General features: G+C 42.3%; 1 protein-coding gene across 2 annotated transcripts in view; it reads right to left on the reverse strand.

Annotated features, from left to right (window-relative positions):
• The window catches only part of ADK (adenosine kinase), a 344703-nt gene that overhangs the window by 39473 nt on the left and 285323 nt on the right, over positions 1–19907 (reverse strand). For both annotated transcript variants that reach the window (XM_054983324.1, XM_054983323.1), the window contains exon 9: positions 19418–19532. In XM_054983324.1, the coding sequence (XP_054839299.1) occupies positions 19418–19532 (115 nt within the window). The remainder of the gene's footprint in view (positions 1–19417; positions 19533–19907) is intronic.

The raw sequence follows: 19907 nt of genomic DNA on the forward strand, positions 1-19907 counted from the left end.
GTGCTATTTAAGTTATTGAGCTAGCCAGTTATTGAGTGAGTTACAAGAAGGGCTGCTGTTTTGGGCTCCAGAGACAGGTGTCATGTTGAAATCAAGAAAATGTTGCATCACAGGTAAGACTGACTAATAGAGATTTCTGGCTTCACCCCTCTAGCATGGCTCATATACTAGATTTAATTTTTGTTCTAGAGTTCACTGGAGGCAACTTCTTGTTCTGTCTGTGGAATAGCGAGTGTGAATGGACATAAATCTGATATTAAAAAATCACAACATTCAAAAATCAGTGGGAGAACATTTTAATCACCAATAGAATATTTTAACCCCCCAGGACATTTCATTGCTGACTTCTTAAGAGTAGCAGTTCTCAAGTAGAGAAACTTCAAAGAAAAATTATAATGTGAGATTGCTGAAATTGAGTTTATTTGCACAGTTGGAACAATGGATCCCCCAGGGCTGAAGTGGAACATAGGGGTTTTCTTGGATTACAGATGCTAATTTTCTTCACTTTGCACCCCAGCTCTTTCAAGCTAATTATGACATGTATTATAGCTAGCTTCCTGACACTTTAATTTACAATATCCCTCCCACCCTCTGCCTGGATTATTAAGAATCCTTTCCCATCTCCTTTTATCTGATGAACGGAGCTTTGACTCTTGAAAGCGCATACTTTGGAAATCTAGTTGGTGCTATTGGACCCTGATCTTGCTCCCCCTGCAACACACAGAGGAAACCTAAGTGTAGAGGATAAAAAGGAATAATTTTTAAAAATACACTCGGAATGAGGAGAGAGAATAACATCAACATTGTGGTGGCAGCCGCTGCCAAAACAATGTTATTTTTATCTGCACAGCCAATCAGACCTCCAGTGGCCAATCAGAAGTCCCCTGGGCAGGAGCTCCACCTTGTCCTACTCACTTCCTAAAAATACTTGACAGATGCCAGGAAAGGTATTGGCGGGTACTATGGTCACCACAGGCACCACATTGAGGATACCTGCCTTAATCTAATGCCTGATGCAATACTTTCAGTCGTCCTAAAGTAAGGGCCACTCTTTCTTCCTGGAATGCAAATAGGCCACATAGTCTGTGAATTATTCCCGTCCCCATGTCCTTGATTCTAGATTCTATCTATGAAGATAAAATTATGCAATACAAGCAAGAATGACAGCAAATTCTTAATGGGAAGACTGGCTGAAATTATCTCTCACCAGCTGCCTTTACATTTGATTCAGCAGCTGTTGCTTTTACTTGCAACAACTGTGCTTATATACCGCTCCTCTAGACAAGATTAGTGCCCCACTTAGAGCGATGAACAAAGTCAAGTGTTGGTTGTTGTGGGTTTTCTGGGCTGTATTGCCGTGGTCTTGGCATTGTAGTTCCTGACGTTTTGCCAGCAGCTGTGGCTGGCATCTTCAGAGGTGTAGCACCAAAAGACAGAGATCTCTCAGTGTCACAGTCACACTGAGAGATCTCTGTCTTTTGGTGCTACACCTCTGAAGATGCCAGCCACAGCTGCTGGCAAAACGTCAGGAACTACAATGCCAAGACCACGGCAATACAGCCCGGAAAACCCACAACAACCATCGTTCTCCGGCCGTGAAAGCCTTCGACAATACAAAGTCAAGTGTTATTATTATCCCCCCACACATACACAATGCAGCTGGGGAGCTGGGGCTGAGAGGAGTGGCTTCCCCACCGCCACCTGCTGAGCTCATGGCCATAGTGGGATTTGAACCAGCAGAGTGCTCATCTGCAGCCCAATCACTTAACTAGTATCCGACAATCTGGCAGCCCAACCCGAAAGTGAATTTTCTAAAGCCGCTAATGACATGGCCCTCAGTTTAAAAAAAGAGATGCCGTTCTTTGTTATTTCTACATTTACACACACAGAATGCCCTTTCTGATATGCATGGTGTCACTCTTCCTAAGCTTTCACGCTGGCACCTGCTTTTCCCTCCACAGGTGTTTAGCGTCTTTTGGCTCACTGTCTTCTGTCAACATCTTTTATTTTTTTAAAAAAAATCTCTGCTCTTTGTTGCTGCTTTATTCCTGCTGACTGTGGAGACAGCTACTGGAAAGCTCAGCATTCGCCAGCACTTTTTGCATGCAGTCTTTTCTTTTTAAAGCCCGCATTTTGGATCTTTCTGCCAAAATGGAAGCACTGAAGACTTTTATACAAAGCAAATGCCAACAAACCCCAATGAAATAGTCTGCTATTTTGCTTTACCAGCCTTGGTGTGAGACTAAGATATTCACTGTTGAATCAGCTTCTTGGAAAAACCGCCAATTCTCGACCTTGCCATTTTATTACTCTTGCGTCTTCGTCTCATACTTATCTGTTTGCCTGCTCTTATTTGCACAGCCCCATACTGGATTTCATTTCTATATTATTCTAAAGTGTGACAGAACCTTGGGAAGCAAGTTTTAAAATCTATCTATACATCTATAGAAAGAGAGCAGCCCCCCATACAGATGAAGCCACCCATAGCTATCATTTAGAATTTTGCAGAAAAGTTTGTTCTGTAAAACAACAACAACATTCGATTTATATACCACCCTTCAGGACAACTTAATGCCCACTCTGAGCGGTTTACAAAGTATGTCATTATTATCCCCACAACAAAACACCCTGTGAGGTGGGTGGGGCTAAGAGAGCTCCATAGAGCCATGACTAGCCCAAGGTCACCCAGCTGCCTTCAAGTGGAGGAGTGGGGAATCAAACCCGGCTCTCCAGATTAGAGTCCTGCACTCCTAACCACTACACCAAACTGGCTCTCAGGGGGTGGGGTGGGGCGGGATTAAAAAACATAGTCACTCCAAAAAAAAAATTATCCACCCTGGAGTTTGGACAGCATTTTGAGTTGCAATGCCAAACCAAAACAGTGGCAATATTATGGCAGCTGCCACAAATACCAGGAGGAGGAGGATAAGAAAAAAAGTGTTGCACTTACCTGTAACTGCTGTTCATCAAATTGTCTTCTGTGTAAATGCACATTGGGACTGCAGATGTGAAGGCCTGCTGCTTGGGAGGATTTTATAGCATAAAGCACCTAATGGGGCACCCTTTCCCCCCAGAGTGCATGTGGCACTATTTTCCCACCTGAACCATCATGTGTTCTGAGGGGATGGTGCCCCTTGCCTCAGTTCTCTTGACATGCCACGAGCCCCTCAATACAACTTCAGGGAGAACTCACAGCAGGGCAGGAGAGAAGGAATGTCTGCCTGCACAGAAGACAACTCGATGAAGAATGGTTACAGGTAAGCCCAACACTGTTTTCATCTTCAGTCTTTTATGCAGTCTCACATTGAGAGATCAGCAAGCCAAATTTCTCCCTTAAAATTGTTATTGTCATCTTTCCACCAAATAAGAGATTCAACCACCCTACATGGAACGGAAAACCTTTTGTCCCAAGAGCGTACGGCTGGATTGAAAACCCCGAGAAACCAATTTTTTAAGGGTTCACATTCATAATCTTGCCAGTGGCATCTCTGCTGTAGTAGAAGCCATAAGACCTAGTAATGTCTGTATAAGAATAGCAGATTGAAAATGAACCTTAGAAAAGTGGGCAACTAGGCCTTTGATCCTATGTGCTCTATCCACACTGGCCAGAAGACTCAGTTCACAGTAGCATTCAACAGAACTCCCACTGATGAAGCTTTTGAGATGGTGTGATGGACAGCACTTTTTAAAAGCTTAGAAGTGCTGTACAAACAGCTGAAGGACTGTGAAGCTTTTCATTTCTAAAACTGGAAGAATTCCATCAATTTTATTCTTAACACTCAAGGCTATGTCCACAGTTCTTTAATTTCCCACTCTTGATTTCTGTGTATCCTAGGAAATAAGTTCTTCCACATCTAACATACACATAGGCCAGGGAAACTCAAACTTTGTTATTGCCAGCGCTTTAAATTAAAAAAAAAAACACAACTCCTCACATCCCCCCCCCCCCCCACAAAAAAACCCAGGTATTTAAAACACACAGAAAGACACAGAGGCCTTGTTTTCGTTAAGGTGGCAAGCATCTGTCCAAGCATTATCATTTTAGGCTGAGGGCCCACACAGTGAATGTTAGATCACACTCTCTGGTTCCATAAATAGGGGGTTGGGAAGGTCAAAGGAAAGAGAAGGCTGCAGGGCCTCGTAGACCTTCCACATGCTTCAAAGATTCCAGAGAAGGAAAAGAAGTCTGTGAAAAATTAAAGGGCTGTACTTGAGTTGTGTTACTGGAATGGGGTGGGTGGGTCTTCTCCAAAGCCTATGAGAACGTGAGTTGGGGAATAGAGCCAAGGTGTTGTTTGCATCTCCCAATGTGTATCTGCAGGGCATAATGGGCCCTGCAGACATAATGCTGTTTCTGTAATAGCATTATGCCCCCAGCGCTATGGGCGTAATGCTGTTACAGAAAAGCTATCCTGGAGCTACTTCCACTGCAGTTTTCAAGCCACAAATAACACTTGTGCCATGCAGAATGTTCAGGAGACTGGGCACCATTCCGCATAGTCATTAGGGAGTTTCAGAAAATCCTCATTCTTCCATAAGCGAATCGATAGAATATATATTTTCAAGTGTGTGTTAACAGGCAAGGTACCCTCAAAGAACACGTGCAAGAATATACCTACAGTGACAACCTAAACAGGTCTATTCAGAATCCTACTCAGGTCTATTCAATGGGGCTTACTCTCAGGAAAACGTTCTTCAGATGGCACTGATACGTAGTCATTTCAGGAGGGCTGAACCCTCAGTCCAAAGCATTTGGCGCTTCAAATACAAGGCTTTTTTTTTGGTTTCCAAGTTTCTAGTTCAAAACCAGGAACTAATCTCACGTCAACTAAAACCCCAACTAAAGGTTTTGAAATTTTAAGCTGCTCATGGCATACAGAACAAAATCTGGAGCCCATAACTACTGAAAATGGGCAGGAATTTCTACTAATTGATACAAAGTGTATAAGGATAGATACGTATTTTTAAAATGCATTCTTACTCTACAGCTTGCTGAAGGGCTCATAGACAGACTGTTAAGAGAGCTGAGCAGTGTGAACTAGGCGCTCCAATCTCACTTCCTGTAATTACACAATTATTGATGAACTTGCTGTTGATAAACAATGCCAGCTTTTGGATATCATTTTTTTTACAACTAAGTGACTAAGAAAGCTGTTTATCTCCTTTTCTGCTATGCCCTCTGTTAATAAGATCGGCATTGCAGATGTTCAAGTATGCGGCATTGATGTTTAATGGTGCGTGATGCTCTAGGTGGTTCCCATAACCTCGCTTTGTCTACTATGAGCTCACTCAATTGATATGATAATAGAGAAAAGAGGTCTGAAACAAGCTGGGCTGTCCTCGCATAATTTGCATAGCCTTTAAATTTGCCATTATTTGATCGCCAACCACTTACGGAGATTCTTGTTCAGTTGTCACTGACAACAATATATAGTACCAAACATCACCGTGGAAGTGCCTGAGCAGGTTAAAATGTTGAGAGCGGGTGGTATTGAGAAGCACTGAATAAACAGTTTATCGCATTTTTAGAATCAATTGTGCAACTGAATTTGCTGTTTCTGTTGTGAATAATTGCCAGTATCAACCACATTAGGCCCAGAATTCGTTAGGCATTACACTAATACTGGAATCCACATTCAAGTATCCTCCGTACCCATGCAGGCTTATTCTTTCCCTACAATAACAGCCTGCTAGCAAAGGTAGGCCAGTCAGTGTATTAATTCAGATTAAATGGATATGAATGTTTCCCCCCCACCCCGGCATCCTGTTCTACAGACAGATTCTCTTTCAGTTTCTGAGAAAGGCAAAGTGCAAGACAGAGTTTGGAAACTGGAGCCAGCTTTTAGGAAACTGCACTCTCTTTTCTCTCCCTAGCAAAAAGTCTTCCCATTCTCCTTTCAGCAGACATTGGAGAGGATGATCAAGTTACAAAGGAATAAGAACGGAATCAGCAAATACGTTTAACATGCACGGCACTCTTCACTAGAGTGATGTCATAGCACTATAGGAGCTGTTCTTAAAGAAGAGCGACCACGAAGGCATGTTTGAGATGATCTACTGTGTTTTCCGTTTATTGCAACACCTCCCCCCCCGCCTCAATTCTGTAACTTTGCTGAAAATGTCACTGGGTCCCAGTTATTTTATTCCCACAGCTTGGGCTACTACCAAGAGATACACGGAGTGAGTCTGCACACGCTGGATAATGCACTTCCATTCCTCTTTATAGATAATTTGGAACGGATTTTTTTGTGTGCGGAACAAAAAATCCACCTCAAATGCTTGATAAAGTGCATTGAAAGTGCATTATCCAATTGGTGCGGAATCAGCCACTGTCTCAAAGGGCTACTATTCCTACTTGGCTTCCTTTAAAGAGGCTTCATGCCCCCAAATATAGTTTTTTACAACAGTCTCACAAAATAATAGTATAAAAGCCAACAGTTTTATTCAGCGTTGTTGCCGTTCAGTTAAAACACTTACACACAAATCCAGATACACAGACAAGTTGTAAATGATAACTGTAATTGTTCCCTTTATTTCTGTGTCTTTCAATTCAAGAGTTCTTGCAATTTGCACTTGACTACAATCAGAAGATAGGAGCTGCAGTAGCGAAATTAAAGATGATAGGTGATCAGAGACTCGAAGGCATTTTTGAGCAGATGGAGATGGTACTGTTCAAAAGCTATGCAGACATTTTGCTATAGATTTTGTCTACATGAAAAAGTCTCTGCTAAACAAAACACAGTTGAGCTATCAACACCCCGCCCCCAGCAACTTCTTTGCAAAACCCTACAAAGAGAATATCTGAAGACAAAATAGGTTACGAACAATTCCCTATTTCATACAGAATATTGTTTTTAGGGATCCGTAAAAAAATCACTAGATAATGTAAACAGGAGCAGCAAATGAAAAAGAGACAAATCCAGTGATGGCTGCAATTATTAAATATTAAGGACACTCTTTAATGCCAATGCATGCTGTTCTTGAACCAATGACCACTTTGTTTAATAGGATAACTATCGATCTCTGTGGATCAAATCCCAAAGGCATGAACACAAAGATCCGTGGGACTGTTCAGATGAGGCAATACTTTCAAGCTACATAAATATTTCACATCAAGGCGCCATAGTATGTTTCTGCTGCTTTGACGCATCTTCTAGCTTATGACCAAGGTATGTCAACTGCACATCTCACAAGCATAAAGAGTAGCAAATTATTACATACCAGAAGGTTGATCGATATATATAGAAGTAATTCAAGTATTCAGGAAAAGAGACACATACAAACCAGTTGCATTGCTTCAGAATAATACAGCGGCCATCAGTCAGATGTTTGTCAGGGGTGAGTGTATATTCAGAATGTTACAATCCTAGTAGCTCTCTATCATAAGGTCTCTCCGAACGTTTGATTTATTCCTTGGCAGACTATCAGTAATAGTATGTATAAGAAAGCTATACTTAACAATAACAAATAAATTTGCTCTCTCCCAAAACGTTTTTAGCAACTTTGAAGTTAAACAGCAGAAAGCCGTGTTAGGATACTGACACCTAACAGGTTTAAAGCGAACCAACAGATTTAAAAACTGATAACTAGAGTTTTAAGTTCAAAGCAGCCTTGACCTTGGGCAGTATGACATTATCAGAAAACCATTAATGGTCTGAAACAAAAAAGAAATGCTCATTAATAAAAGCAAAAGCGTACAAAGGTAAAAAGGGAAGTTTTATTAAAAGTATTGATCATGACCTTGGGGCACCATGGATATTGATCTTTCTGAATCCCTGCAAGGGAAAAAATGTTAGTGGCAACATATTATTGATCTATTAGAAAGCCAGCTACAGAAGTCGGTGTTTAAATCTGAAACATTGGGAAAACCCCCCACCATCAAACAAACATTAAAAAGAGGATATGTTTCTTATAAACTCTGTAAATAAATTTATGACAACTTCAATTCTGGAATAACAAAATGAGCACATTTTACACAATCCACACACTTTGAAGTCAATGGTAAAAGATAACCGATCGTAATGGATCAGAACTGGTCCTGGTTACTAAATATTGTTCTAATTTTTAATTTTTCTTACTAAGAATATTTGAACTAAGAATGGGCAAATGCATGATAAGGTACTAATGACATACTTTGTAAACCGCTCTGAGTGGGCATTAAGTTGTCCTGAAGGGCGGTATATAAATTGAATGTTGTTGTTGTTGTTGTTATTACTTCAAACCCCCTCCCCCTTAAAGGTAAATGAGAAGAAGCCGAGTTCTTCCCAAAGAAGTGACTTTAAGGCATGCACAAACGTTATCAGTATCTAGGCTACAGCTGAGTTATAAAATTCATCCTCCCTATAATTATTCACTCTCCTGGCAATTTTGGGAGGAACCTTCTTGTGTGAGCTGTGCAGGTGTGGGCAGTGTTGTTACGGACTCCAGTGCAGTTGCTACGCTCTCAGCTCCTTGAAGATGCATCTTATTTTCCACTTCTATTTATTCATTTAGAATATATTTATATGTTGCTTTTCTCCTGGAACACAGGACCTAAAGCAGCTTACAAATTGTGAAGTCATAAATGCGCTCAAAACTCTCAAGCTACTGATGGCACTATTATTACAAAACTTCAACAGGCAAGCAGTTCCTTCTTGATTATCACTCACAGGCTTTTCCTCCCCAGTGCCAAGTAGCAGGTCTTTATATTGTCTCTAGGAGCTCTGCAAAAGAGAGACACTATGCGGATCCCCCACTACTGACATCCAGGTCTTTAGACAGATAATGCCCAAACATTGCTGTACAATCATGCAAGATCACACATCTGCCCAGATTCTCTCTTTTAGGGTGACAAACAGCGGCAATGCTATCCTTCTGACAGCACTCCCTGCTCTGTTTACTGGAGGTGCTAACGAAATCTGTACTCTTGACACTAGTACAGTTGGTTCATATTCTGTAGTGTGTATATAGCGAGACCCTGACCTGGATAACCCAGACTAGCCCAGTCTTGCCAGGTGTCAGAAGTTAAGCTGGGTCATCCCTTGTTACTATTTGAAATGGGAGACCACTAAGGAAGTCCAGGGTTGCTACACAGAGGTAGGCCATAACAAACCATCACTGCTTGTCTCTTGCCTTGAAAACCCCCTGTGCTTGCCTTGAGAGAGAGAGAGAGAGAACTAACCTCCTACTGCAAAGCTACTACTCCTTCCATTACATGCATGCTGATATTGAGTTCGGGTTAGTGAAGTAACTCGTGAAACACGAGACAAAACAGACTTGTTGTGATCTTTCAGTAACTGGTTCAAGAAACTCCAGCTCAGTTACTGAAATGTCACACTGACACTAAGTGTAAAGTAGAAAAGAGCAGGAGTCCAGTAGCCTATAAGACTAACAAAATTTGTGGTAGGGTATCAGCTGTGGCTCACAAAAGCTCCTCCCCTACCACAAATTTTGTTAGTCTTATAGGTGCTACTGAACTCCTGCTCTTTTCTACGGCTACAGACAGACTAACACGGCTACCCATCTTGAACTAAGTGTAAAGCTTTGTCAACTATCCTGGGCAACTGCAGCAGATGAGTTTTATGTCAAAGATTTCTGAGCAACATCTTTCATGCATCTGACGAAGACACCTGTGGTTCTCGAAAGCTTATGCTACAATAAAGTTGGTTAGTCTTAAAGGTGCTACTGGACTCTTTACTATTTTGCAACTACAGACTAACACGGCTAACTCCTCTGGATCTCTCATGGTGATTCTCAGGTAAGACAATGGGATTGTCAGAAAAGAACAAGGGAGGCTGGAAGAGTGATCCTCAGTGTAACAGCACTAAAGAGCCACTGCTCTTGGCCAGCAATTATTGAATGGTTTTTGTGAAGAAGTATCTATGAATAAGATTAATCAACTTTTAACCTCTGTGTGCTCTTTGACAAAGATTATATGAAACAGGTCACATGAGGATCTAGATAACCCGTCGGAGGACCAGACCTTTGTTTTTGGATTCCATACAGCAAGTATATACAACAAGGATTGACGTTGTTTTATTGGACATTCTCACTCACTAATTGGACTTTTGCTATCCAGCACATGTGGAATAGAAATATGCTGGGTTGTTACTATGCACTTGCACTTTAATAGTTATATGTGCAATGAATTCATGTAGCAATTGGTAGCACCAGCACTTGATTATCTTGAGGTACCTGCATTTTAGCAATTGTATGAATGGTTTTCCACCTGTGAAGTATAGAATTAATTGTATTGTTTATTGTATTGATAATTGTTCATTGTACATGCATTTTACTGTGTATTGAGTTTATGTATTGCATTAGTAAATACATTGTGACTGTCAGCAAGGCTAGTACATGGTCATTGCTGCTATACCTACTTTGTAAATACTACTCTTTACTCTCTTTTTTTGCTGCTTGGCCACCTGATGGCTGAGTAAAGCCCTCTCCAACTCTCTCAGTCATGGCTGAGTAGAGTCCTAAAAGGAACCCCCTGCCCCACAATGGTCTGATTCTTTTTATTTCCCCAAGTATTTTAGAACGATCATCAAGCAGTCCACCCTTATTTTTCTCCAAGCGAAACATACTTTAGTTCCTTTAACATGTCCCTTGATTTCTTTTTTGACCTGCTAACATATCTTTCATAGTTTCTTCAATAACAATTTTTTTAAAAAAAATGATGAAAGAAGCACAGAAAAAATTAGGCTTGGGTCTTTAGGAGCAGGTTTTGCGTTTCGATGAATATTTTACACATAGTATACAATGAAGCCAAATAAAGACAGACTATTAGGAAATGGTTATATTGTTGGAAAGATTTTTGTTCCACCAAAAAGGGAAGTCATTAAAGTAGAATTGTATACTGATACGGTTTAGTGAGAATTCCTTTGAGAACAAACTCTACAAACCCATACACACACGCACAATGCTGAATCATGGCTTTTACACATTTCTGAAAGTTAGCTATGAAACCTTGTGCCAGGGAAATTAAAAGACAGTTTGCCTTTATCGAATGAGTCTCAAATACGTACGTGCAAATGGAACATTTTCTTAAATAAAGACCCAGGATAACATTTCAGCAGCGTCAGCTCCGATAGATTCCTCTCTGCTTTAGTGATAAGCTTACAAGGGCATGCTCTGCCATGTCTGGGGCATCTCAAAAGCATCCATCGGTCTCTGTGCAGACATCCTCGGCATGCCTCAAGCTCATCAACCCTCCTGATTCCCTGAGAAGACTTACAGTGCCATGCCAAGGAGATGCCATCTGAGATCCCCAAGAAAGCCAGACCATATACATGATTTTTATAAACTTTAAGTCAAAATGAAATGTATTTTAAAAAATCAAGGACGTAATGTATTTTCAGAATAGAAGCAATTGTAAGCAGGGCTAGCATGTGGCAGGAAAATCCAACTCTCTCCCTAAACATGGGACACAATTTACTGGGAAGTAAGAACTTTCCCATGTTCTTCTGCAGCTCCAATTCATTTCTATGAAAAGGGAATTCTGGACTTACAAATCAATTCTTGTTCTTCCTAGCAGATATGCAGCAGTCTGTTGTCTGGGCCTGCACCTCCCCTTGGGAGCAAACAGGATTAAAAAAGCAAAGGTTTCCATTCTGGAGGAAGAACAGTGCTAGAATAGTACAGGACACCCCCACCCCGATTTCCAGACTGCTATAAAACACTGTCTGACAACAAACTATTACAGTAACTAGAAACATAAAAGCAAACAATTAACAGAGCCAAGTCAGACAGATGGTACAGAGGCTCTTCCCAGGTGTTCCTGTCTATCACCACCCAGTATGGGAACAACTTTGGAAATGTGCTCTGAGTGCTCTTTGTCCAGAAGAAAAGGCAGGAATCTACTGCCCAGCCCCAAATTCCATTTTCTCTCAGCAGGGCACTTGGCTCTCTGTGATATATATGAGCATTTTTATCCCTACATGGAAACCTGGATACAACCAGGAACTATCCCCCGAGGATTTTCTGCAAGATTTTCTTAACCCAGTCAATTCTACAGACTCATAAAGGTGTTACTGATTCCCTCAGGGCAAATAATTTCTTCTGAAGACTTAGAAGTGAAGGAAAGGGAGGATTTGGAGTGTTCTGTTTTCATCCAAAAAATTATCCAGTTGACTCCTAAACAATTTGGTCTCAATAAAAGACTTACTAGCCATTTGGGCTCTGGAACCTGGCTCCCTAAGCCAGTAGCCACACCTTTCTTGTGACAGTTGCTATTTAAGCCTTCGTTCTTACCTCAGATGCAGATAATGAAATATGTAACTCCTCCTGATAATGCTTTAGAGGCATCTAGGAGATTGGTCCTGTTCCTGTCTAGATGGCTCAACGTCCCAGTGAGACCCGTCTTTTTGTCACAGTCTCCTATTCTTGTCTTGGTCTTCTAAAATTCCTTACACTTCACTTTGCTACATCTCAGGAAGGGAAAACAGATTTCTTTCCCTCTCTTTCTTAAAGAATATTTTTTCTAGTGTGTTTCTATTCTGCATTACAAAAACCAAAAGATGGCTGGCTGTGCCCTATAAGAAATTTGTACCTTTTACTTTTCTTATTCTGATTGTGATACTTGGTGAGAGTCGGTTACCAGCTTTGCTCATGGTACTATGATGTGGCGGCCACCTTATCCTTCTGCATCAAAGTGCCTGCCTTTGTGGATTTCATTTGCTGTTCCCAGCAATTGAGTCAGAGATATTATTGCCTTTGGCCGCAACAGACTGGGCACTGCTGTGGAGAGTGGGGAGCTGTCCAGCCAGGCATCTGGGGCCAAAGAGGCAAGTAAGAGCTACTGTAGAGAGATGTTTGCTGCTGCATCAGCAGAGTTCAGGCAGACATTGATGAAGTTTACAGCTGTCCTTGCAGTCCCACCTCTTCCTGTGCCTCTACCTTAGAACTGATCCCACTGCTACTTCTGTCAAGTCCGGTGTCCCTTCTCTCCAGTACGGCAAGCAGAATTGAGGCATTAGGCTGCCAAGGACTTACTCCATCTTCTGTTCCGGGCTTCAATTCTGGCCCGTACCTTCTCTGATCTCCGAGTGTTGGAGATGATCATGTGAGGGGGAGGGCTAAATAGGATGGTGAGTCCTAGCAGATGGTGACAGAGGCACCTCCAACTCCCGGGACAATGAAGCAGGGTCCAGAGGTTCTACTGATCAGGCAGGTGGCCCTGTGTTCTGTTGCGGCACAGACTCCTCCTGACTGTCATTGATTCAGGGGCCAGGAGGGGTCTTGTTGGGATGCAGGGGGGGTTGGCTATTATGCATCCTCCTGTGTGGCGGAACGTTCAGATTCAGGCTCTGAAAGGCCACAGAACACAAGAAGACCTTTAGCTTGTCTTCATGGATAAGAAATTTGTTACAGCAGCTCTAAGGCTTCCCATGTCTGCCTTTGTTCAGGAAAGTCTCGGTGTACTCTTACTAGGGTCTCAAGGAAGCCTGAAGCAGCAGAACAGGATTAGATACAAGTGCTACTCTAAGGCGTTCCAGGAGGCAATGAAGAGAACTTAAGGATCAACTTACGCCGAGTCTGAATTTCAGCAGGATTGCTCCATTCCTACTTCCCTGACTAACCTACAGAAAAATTTTTGTGAAGAGAACCGGAGGAATCTTAGGTAGTGTTTGAGCTCCTTTGAGAATCCTGACTGTACAGATTGCAAACTTCTTGCTTATCACTTGCCTTGAAAAAATATTTCATTCACAACAGAGGTTAAAGGCATTTTAACACAGAAACTGGCTAAGCAGATATGAGTTATCTAATTTGCTTGCTGGAGTACGATAATGCACTACAAACATTATTGATCAAAACTGTTGCTCTGAACAAACAGAGAGGCACTTTTCTCTTCCTGGGTTCGACTGATCTTTTTCTTTTTCTAGCATCTGTCTTGATGCAACATCTGCTGAAGTCACCTTCCGCTTGGCCGTGCTCTTGATGGTCCCCTACACCAAAGCAGTATTATTTTGGGTGAGATTAGGCAGAGTCTTCTTCCTCCCTGGTCTTGCAAGGATTCTCTTCTTCTTCCTCAACTGTGTGTGCCTGGGGCCGATGAGCTGCCCCAGGCTCCAGTGGCCTGGACCTGACAACTGCCATTTCACACTTCCCCTTCCCAACTGCTCCCTCACCATTATCCCAAAGTAATCACACCCACTCAGCAGTCTAGAATTCACCATCAACTTGGGCCACTACTGTCATTAAGTTCATTGTAGAAGTTCTCAGGAAGGCAACGGCAAACTTCCTGCTTATCACTTGCCTTGAAAGTCCCTTGCTGGAGTTGCCATAAGTCGGTTGCAACATGACAACCAGGGCTTTTTTTCTGGGAAAAGAGGTGGTGGAACTCAGCGGGTTGCCCTCAGAGAAAATTGTCACGTGGCTGGTGGCCCCGCCCCCCTGATCTCCAGATAGAGGGGAGTTTAGATTGCCCTCTGCACTGCTCCAGCGGCGCGGAGGGCAATCTAAACTTCCCTCCGTCTGGAGATCAGGGGGCGGGGCCACCAGCCACGTGACAATTTTCAAGAGGTTCCGGAACTCCGTTCCACTGCGTTCCAGCTGAAAAAAAGCCCTGATGACAACACATATGTATGTAGTAGTCCTCAGGGTCTTAATTGGTAGTACAAGGAAACATTTTGAGGGAAACAATCTTTCTGGGCTTCATTGCCTTAGTTCATTGGAAACACTTTCTTCATCCAATTCTAGCGGGGGCAGGTAGCCCTGTTCGTTTATTGCAGGAAAATCAAAAGAAGAGTCTAGTGGAGATGTAGCATAACCTTTTGTAGGCTTGAGCAGTCAACAATTCAGGAGCAGTCAAAAAGATGCCCTAATTCATCCAAGTGACCGGTGATACAATGGTTCCATTAAGTTCTGTCCACTCCATACTATATTTACAGATAGAAATTACATAACCTGCTTGAGAAAAGGCAACTGCACTCCCCATCAATCCTTGGGAGGACGGTCTGAGCGATCCACTAAGACTGAAAGGACAAAGGCTGGACTATGTACACACATACGGCTACTGGCATGCACCTGGGATAAACGTCTACCAGACAATGCATTTTCCTACTCCTTAAGTGGCTCTTTCATTGGAGGAAGGTTTCCAATTTTGCCCAGTGGGTAAACACCATTATAAAGTGGGAAATTCTTTTGCTGTAGGGTTCACTGCAGAAACCCTTCATTATTAAAGGGACAACCATCTTAAGACTGATAAGTGCAACTGCACAGACTTAGAATGCGCTGCAAGAGACATGCTCCTCCTCTCAGTAACCATTTTATATTTTGGCTGGGGAGGGGCAGACTGATCAATATTCAAGAGCGGTAAGCACGTGGGGGGGGGAAACAATAACAAATTGGTATATCTTTTGAGAATTGCCCCACAGGCCATGCATTTTTATGTTCTTAATCATTATTAAATGACTTCGTGTCACACGCCGGCTGGCAAATGGCTGCGTCCTGACACAAGAACGAATTACAAATGAAATGGAAGATCAAGCTGTATTAGAGTGACTGCCTCTGGGAAATGAAAATCTTTAATTCTCTTTTATTATTGACATTTATTTGGCTGCCATGAAGAACAACATGGCAAAGAGATTCAGCTACGCTTGTGTGCTGAACGGCTTATCCCAGGGCTCAAAACCGACTTAACATTTATCATGTTTGCTCATGTAGCTGACACGGCAGTACACACTTCTCTATCCATCTTGAATTTATCAGGCATATTTAAAAAAAAGAAGTGCATCCCCTAATTTAACCATTTTCATAAGAAGCAAACAGGACAGATTAGAAAATGTCAGCCCTCAAATAAGCTCCTAATTACAAAAAGGGAAATCCAAGAGTGGATTAATGGATGTATTATCATCTCCAGCTTGAAAGGAAGAAACAAATACACAGTGAAAGAAACTACGAACATATCTGTACAAATGCTACATTATTTGGGGGGCAGCCAATTGTACAAAGGAGTGAGAATTGTTCAAATTCTGAAGGAGCTTCCGTGACAGAATAGTCACAGATTCGTTTAAGTGAGGGGTAAGGCGGGGTTTGCTGCTCATTTTGTGATTCTAAAAGCTATCTTAAGAAAAATCCAACTTGACAGCAAGAGAAATAATATGAAATGGTCCTGTTACAGCAAAGCCAAACACTGTCAATGGATACTCTACATGGTCAAGAGTGAAGGGACTATCATGTATAGGGCACAAGGCATGTGCACTCAATGATTAAGGCGAGCTCTCTATCACTGCTGGGCCCTCCTCAAACCCTAACAAACAGCCATGGCACCTCACATGGTGCCAAGGTGGTAGTAGTTGCGGACAGTGTGAAGAACAGGCCCTCGAAATCTAAACCAGATAACCCAGAAAACAGGGTTGCACTTACCTGTAACTGTTGTTCATCAAGTAGTTTTTGTGCAGGCACACATTGGGGCTCTGCACGTGCAGGCTAGCCACAGAAAAGATTTCCAGAGCTTTCTAGAAGATTAGGAGTGCCCTTCCTTCCTTTGGCATTTTCCCGCCAAAAACATCACAAGACCCGGAGGAGGGGCGTTATTCCCTCAGTTCTCTTTTTGCCACTGCAGAGAGAGGCTCTCCAGCGCTCCGCTTTTCCCTCACCTCATCCGCAAGGCTGAGGCGAATTATTCCTTTAAAAGGTTTTTAACCCTCAATAGACATTCTAGAGAAGAATACGACTACATTTAAAGAAGAAAGGTTTCTGTTTTTCCCTTTGTCGTTATGGCTCAAGACAGACTTCTTCAAGATGCCAGAAAATGACAGCCTGATTAAAGGCACCTGCTCCTTCCCTGACACTCTTGATTACCAAGGGCTAAGTCCAGAGTTGTGGCCTGTTGGAGCCTCCCCACAATGGCTCTTCTCCAAGGCTGGGGGTTCATGCCAGCCTGACTGCTTCCTTGCCACTCCTGAGTACCAAGGGCTAACTTCAGAGGTTTGGCCTGTCAGAGCCTCCCCACAATGGCACTTCTCTAAGGCTGTGGTTTTGTGTCAGCTTGATTGCTTCCCTGGCACCCTTGAGTATGGTGTGGCCTTTCAGAGCCTCCCCACAACGCTCTTCTCCAAGGCTGTGGCTTCGTGCCAGCCTCATAGCAGAACCTGGAAATGTCTTTACAAGAAATGACAGGTGGTGTCAAAGTGGGTTTAGCATTATCACATGCTGGAGGAAGGAGAGGAATAACGATTGAAGCGGGACTGGCCAGTGCAAGATGGTGGCAAACAACAGAACAGAAAGATAATGTACCCGGATAAACAAGGCAGAAACCACTGCTGAAAGACAATGGAGGATGGCACATTAAGAGCAGCAGAGGCAAAAAGCCTGGAAATAAATATAGTACCCAAGCAGGACTCAGGTCAGCCTTGGCCAGTTAGGAGCCACTGGGCTGGAGCAGGTCTGTAAGCACAAAAGAGGTCATAATCTAGTGCACTGAATAGTTCTGCAGGTGTAATGTTGTCCATGGTATTCCCTTCATTTACTACAAGCCATGTCCTCTCTCACCCATCCAGACTGGCAGACTGCCTTCTTGAGATATTGTCTTGCCCTTCAGTCAATGTGCCTTACTAACCCTGCAATGAGAGGCTGGGACTCCTCCACCAGAAGACAGGAGGGAGAGCCACCTATACCTTCAAACTTGCCAGCGTGCATCTAATTTCAAATGCCCTTGATAAACATGGAGAACCCTCAATAAGTCCCCAGGCATTAAGTGAGGTCTGGATCCACTTCATAGTTCACTGTAAATTTGGATGACTCGTTTTTATCCTTCTTGCAAAGGGAGTACCACAACCTGTCTTTTTACATGTATACATTTCAGCACTGTGGAAGGGACAATACCAAACTGAACCACAAATCAATAGAGTTTGTTGCACAGAAATGAAAGACAGAAGCTTTCACTCCACTGCACAGAATAGAAAGTTACACCACTGTTCTATCAAGCAGTACAGATGGACAAAATTAAAGAGTGTGTCACAAGCAGGTAGTCACGTTTGCAGTGCTTAAATTGGTATGTCACAGATCATCATTTTGTCTCCACAAGAGCACCCCTTTTCACCTGCTCCTCAGAGAACAGAAAAGCTGCCATCTGGGAACAGCAGAATGTGGGATTTTCAGCTTTACCAAAAAAAGAAATTCAATTCGCAATATACTGGATTTTATTTCCTGTTGTCACTGAACACTTAAAAGAACTACACTGATTCAGCCGCTGCTGTAAAGCACACCCTTGTCTGTGGCAAAGGTAATTTAAGCAGATAAAAACTGAGGATATAAAAATCAGAATAAAAACTAATTAAATCAGTATTTTCAATTTGTCTTGGAAGAAACTACCTATAATACACACACACACACACACACACACACCACTGAGCTAGAAAAGAAAGCGTGTTATTTTTTTTTTAATCAAGAAATGGAGGGAAATTTGCAATCAGTAAAGTTTTCATCAGTGAAGCACACACAATTTTGAAAAAAAAAGTGGGGGTCTTCAGTGTTATTGGACTGCATCCACTAGTACAATTAAAATCAGTGAAAAGCAACTCTTTTGAGCATGACAATATGACCATAAGAAGCTTCCTTAAACCAAGTCACACTGCTGGTCCACCTAGCTCAGTACTCTGTAGGCAGAAGCTTTATGGGATCTTGGGCAGAGACCTTTCAACCATTACTAGATCCTTTCATTGGAGCTGCTCCACTCTGAATCTGGGACCTTCAGTATGCAAAGCATGGGCTCTGCCACTGAACGATGGTCTCCCTGCTCAGTTGTACTATAATTTATTTATTATTTTAATTAATTAATTAATTAACTTTAATTCTGCCCCATTTTCCTTCCCAATGGGGACACAAAGTACTTTTCATCATTCTCCTCTCCTCCAGTTTATCCTCACAACAACCTTGTGAGGTAAGTTAGGTTGAGAGCATATGACTGGCCCAAGGCCATCCAGCAACCTTCCATTGCAGAGTGGGATTCGCGATGGGGTCCGGTACTCTATCTGCTGTACCATGCTGTCTTATAATTTGTATTAATTATCCTCACTTATTGTATGATGAGAGTTCTAAGGAACTTACAGAGTGTTACTGGGTCAGACCTGTAACCACAGGATCCCCAGAGATTCAGTTCACAGATAGAAGATACTCAAACGCTCTAGGCTTCCCTCTGAAGTCCCCAAATTACCTTGACTAAATCTTTATTGTTACAACTTAAACCCATTCCTTCCACTCCCTTTGTCAATGTCCCTGGAAAACAACTCTTCTGGCAAGTCTGTTACAACACCATTTTAAGTATTTGAAAACAGCCACCCCTGCCCACTCACCCTTTCCCGCCAACTGCACATACGCATATCACTCTTTACACATGTATCACACATTCAAAATCTTTAATCATCAGCTGAAACCACAGTGTGCGGAATGGAGTGCTATCATTGTCTGTCTCTTGAAAAAAAAAATTAGGTACCTGTGGCCATGACTGTATAATCCTTCCCTTGGGTGAAGACAACAATTCGCTGTCTTTTAAGGTTGGCTTTTGGTAGGGCTTGTGCCTTTCGGGCAATCTCTTTAATGTCTTCGGTCTGGTAACAGAAAGAAAAATATAATTCTCATAAGCAGTAGAAAGTACAACAAACATAATGTCAAGGCTTATCAGGACATTACAGAATCTTTTTGAATAGAGAAAGTAGATCTCTGTTTTCAACCAACTGCCTATCAGAACTGCAAGGTTTCTTTTAGGAGAACAGCTAACAATCTGAAAATACAATTGGGGAGCAACCAAAGTGTTCCACATAGGCTTTTCAAAATTCCTACTATATATCACACAGCAAAAGATCGGAGCCTTTCCCTAACTTAAATGGCTAGGTGGGAGGAAAGTTCCTTAGGCAGCAGGAAAGCTTCCAATATGGTCAAGTGGAATGGCAGGATACAAAGGCAGGGCTCATTTCGAGGGGGGA

The sequence above is a fragment of the Eublepharis macularius genome, chromosome 6 (genome assembly GCF_028583425.1).
Source record: "Eublepharis macularius isolate TG4126 chromosome 6, MPM_Emac_v1.0, whole genome shotgun sequence".
In the NCBI taxonomy this organism is placed as follows: Eukaryota; Metazoa; Chordata; class Lepidosauria; order Squamata; family Eublepharidae; genus Eublepharis; species Eublepharis macularius.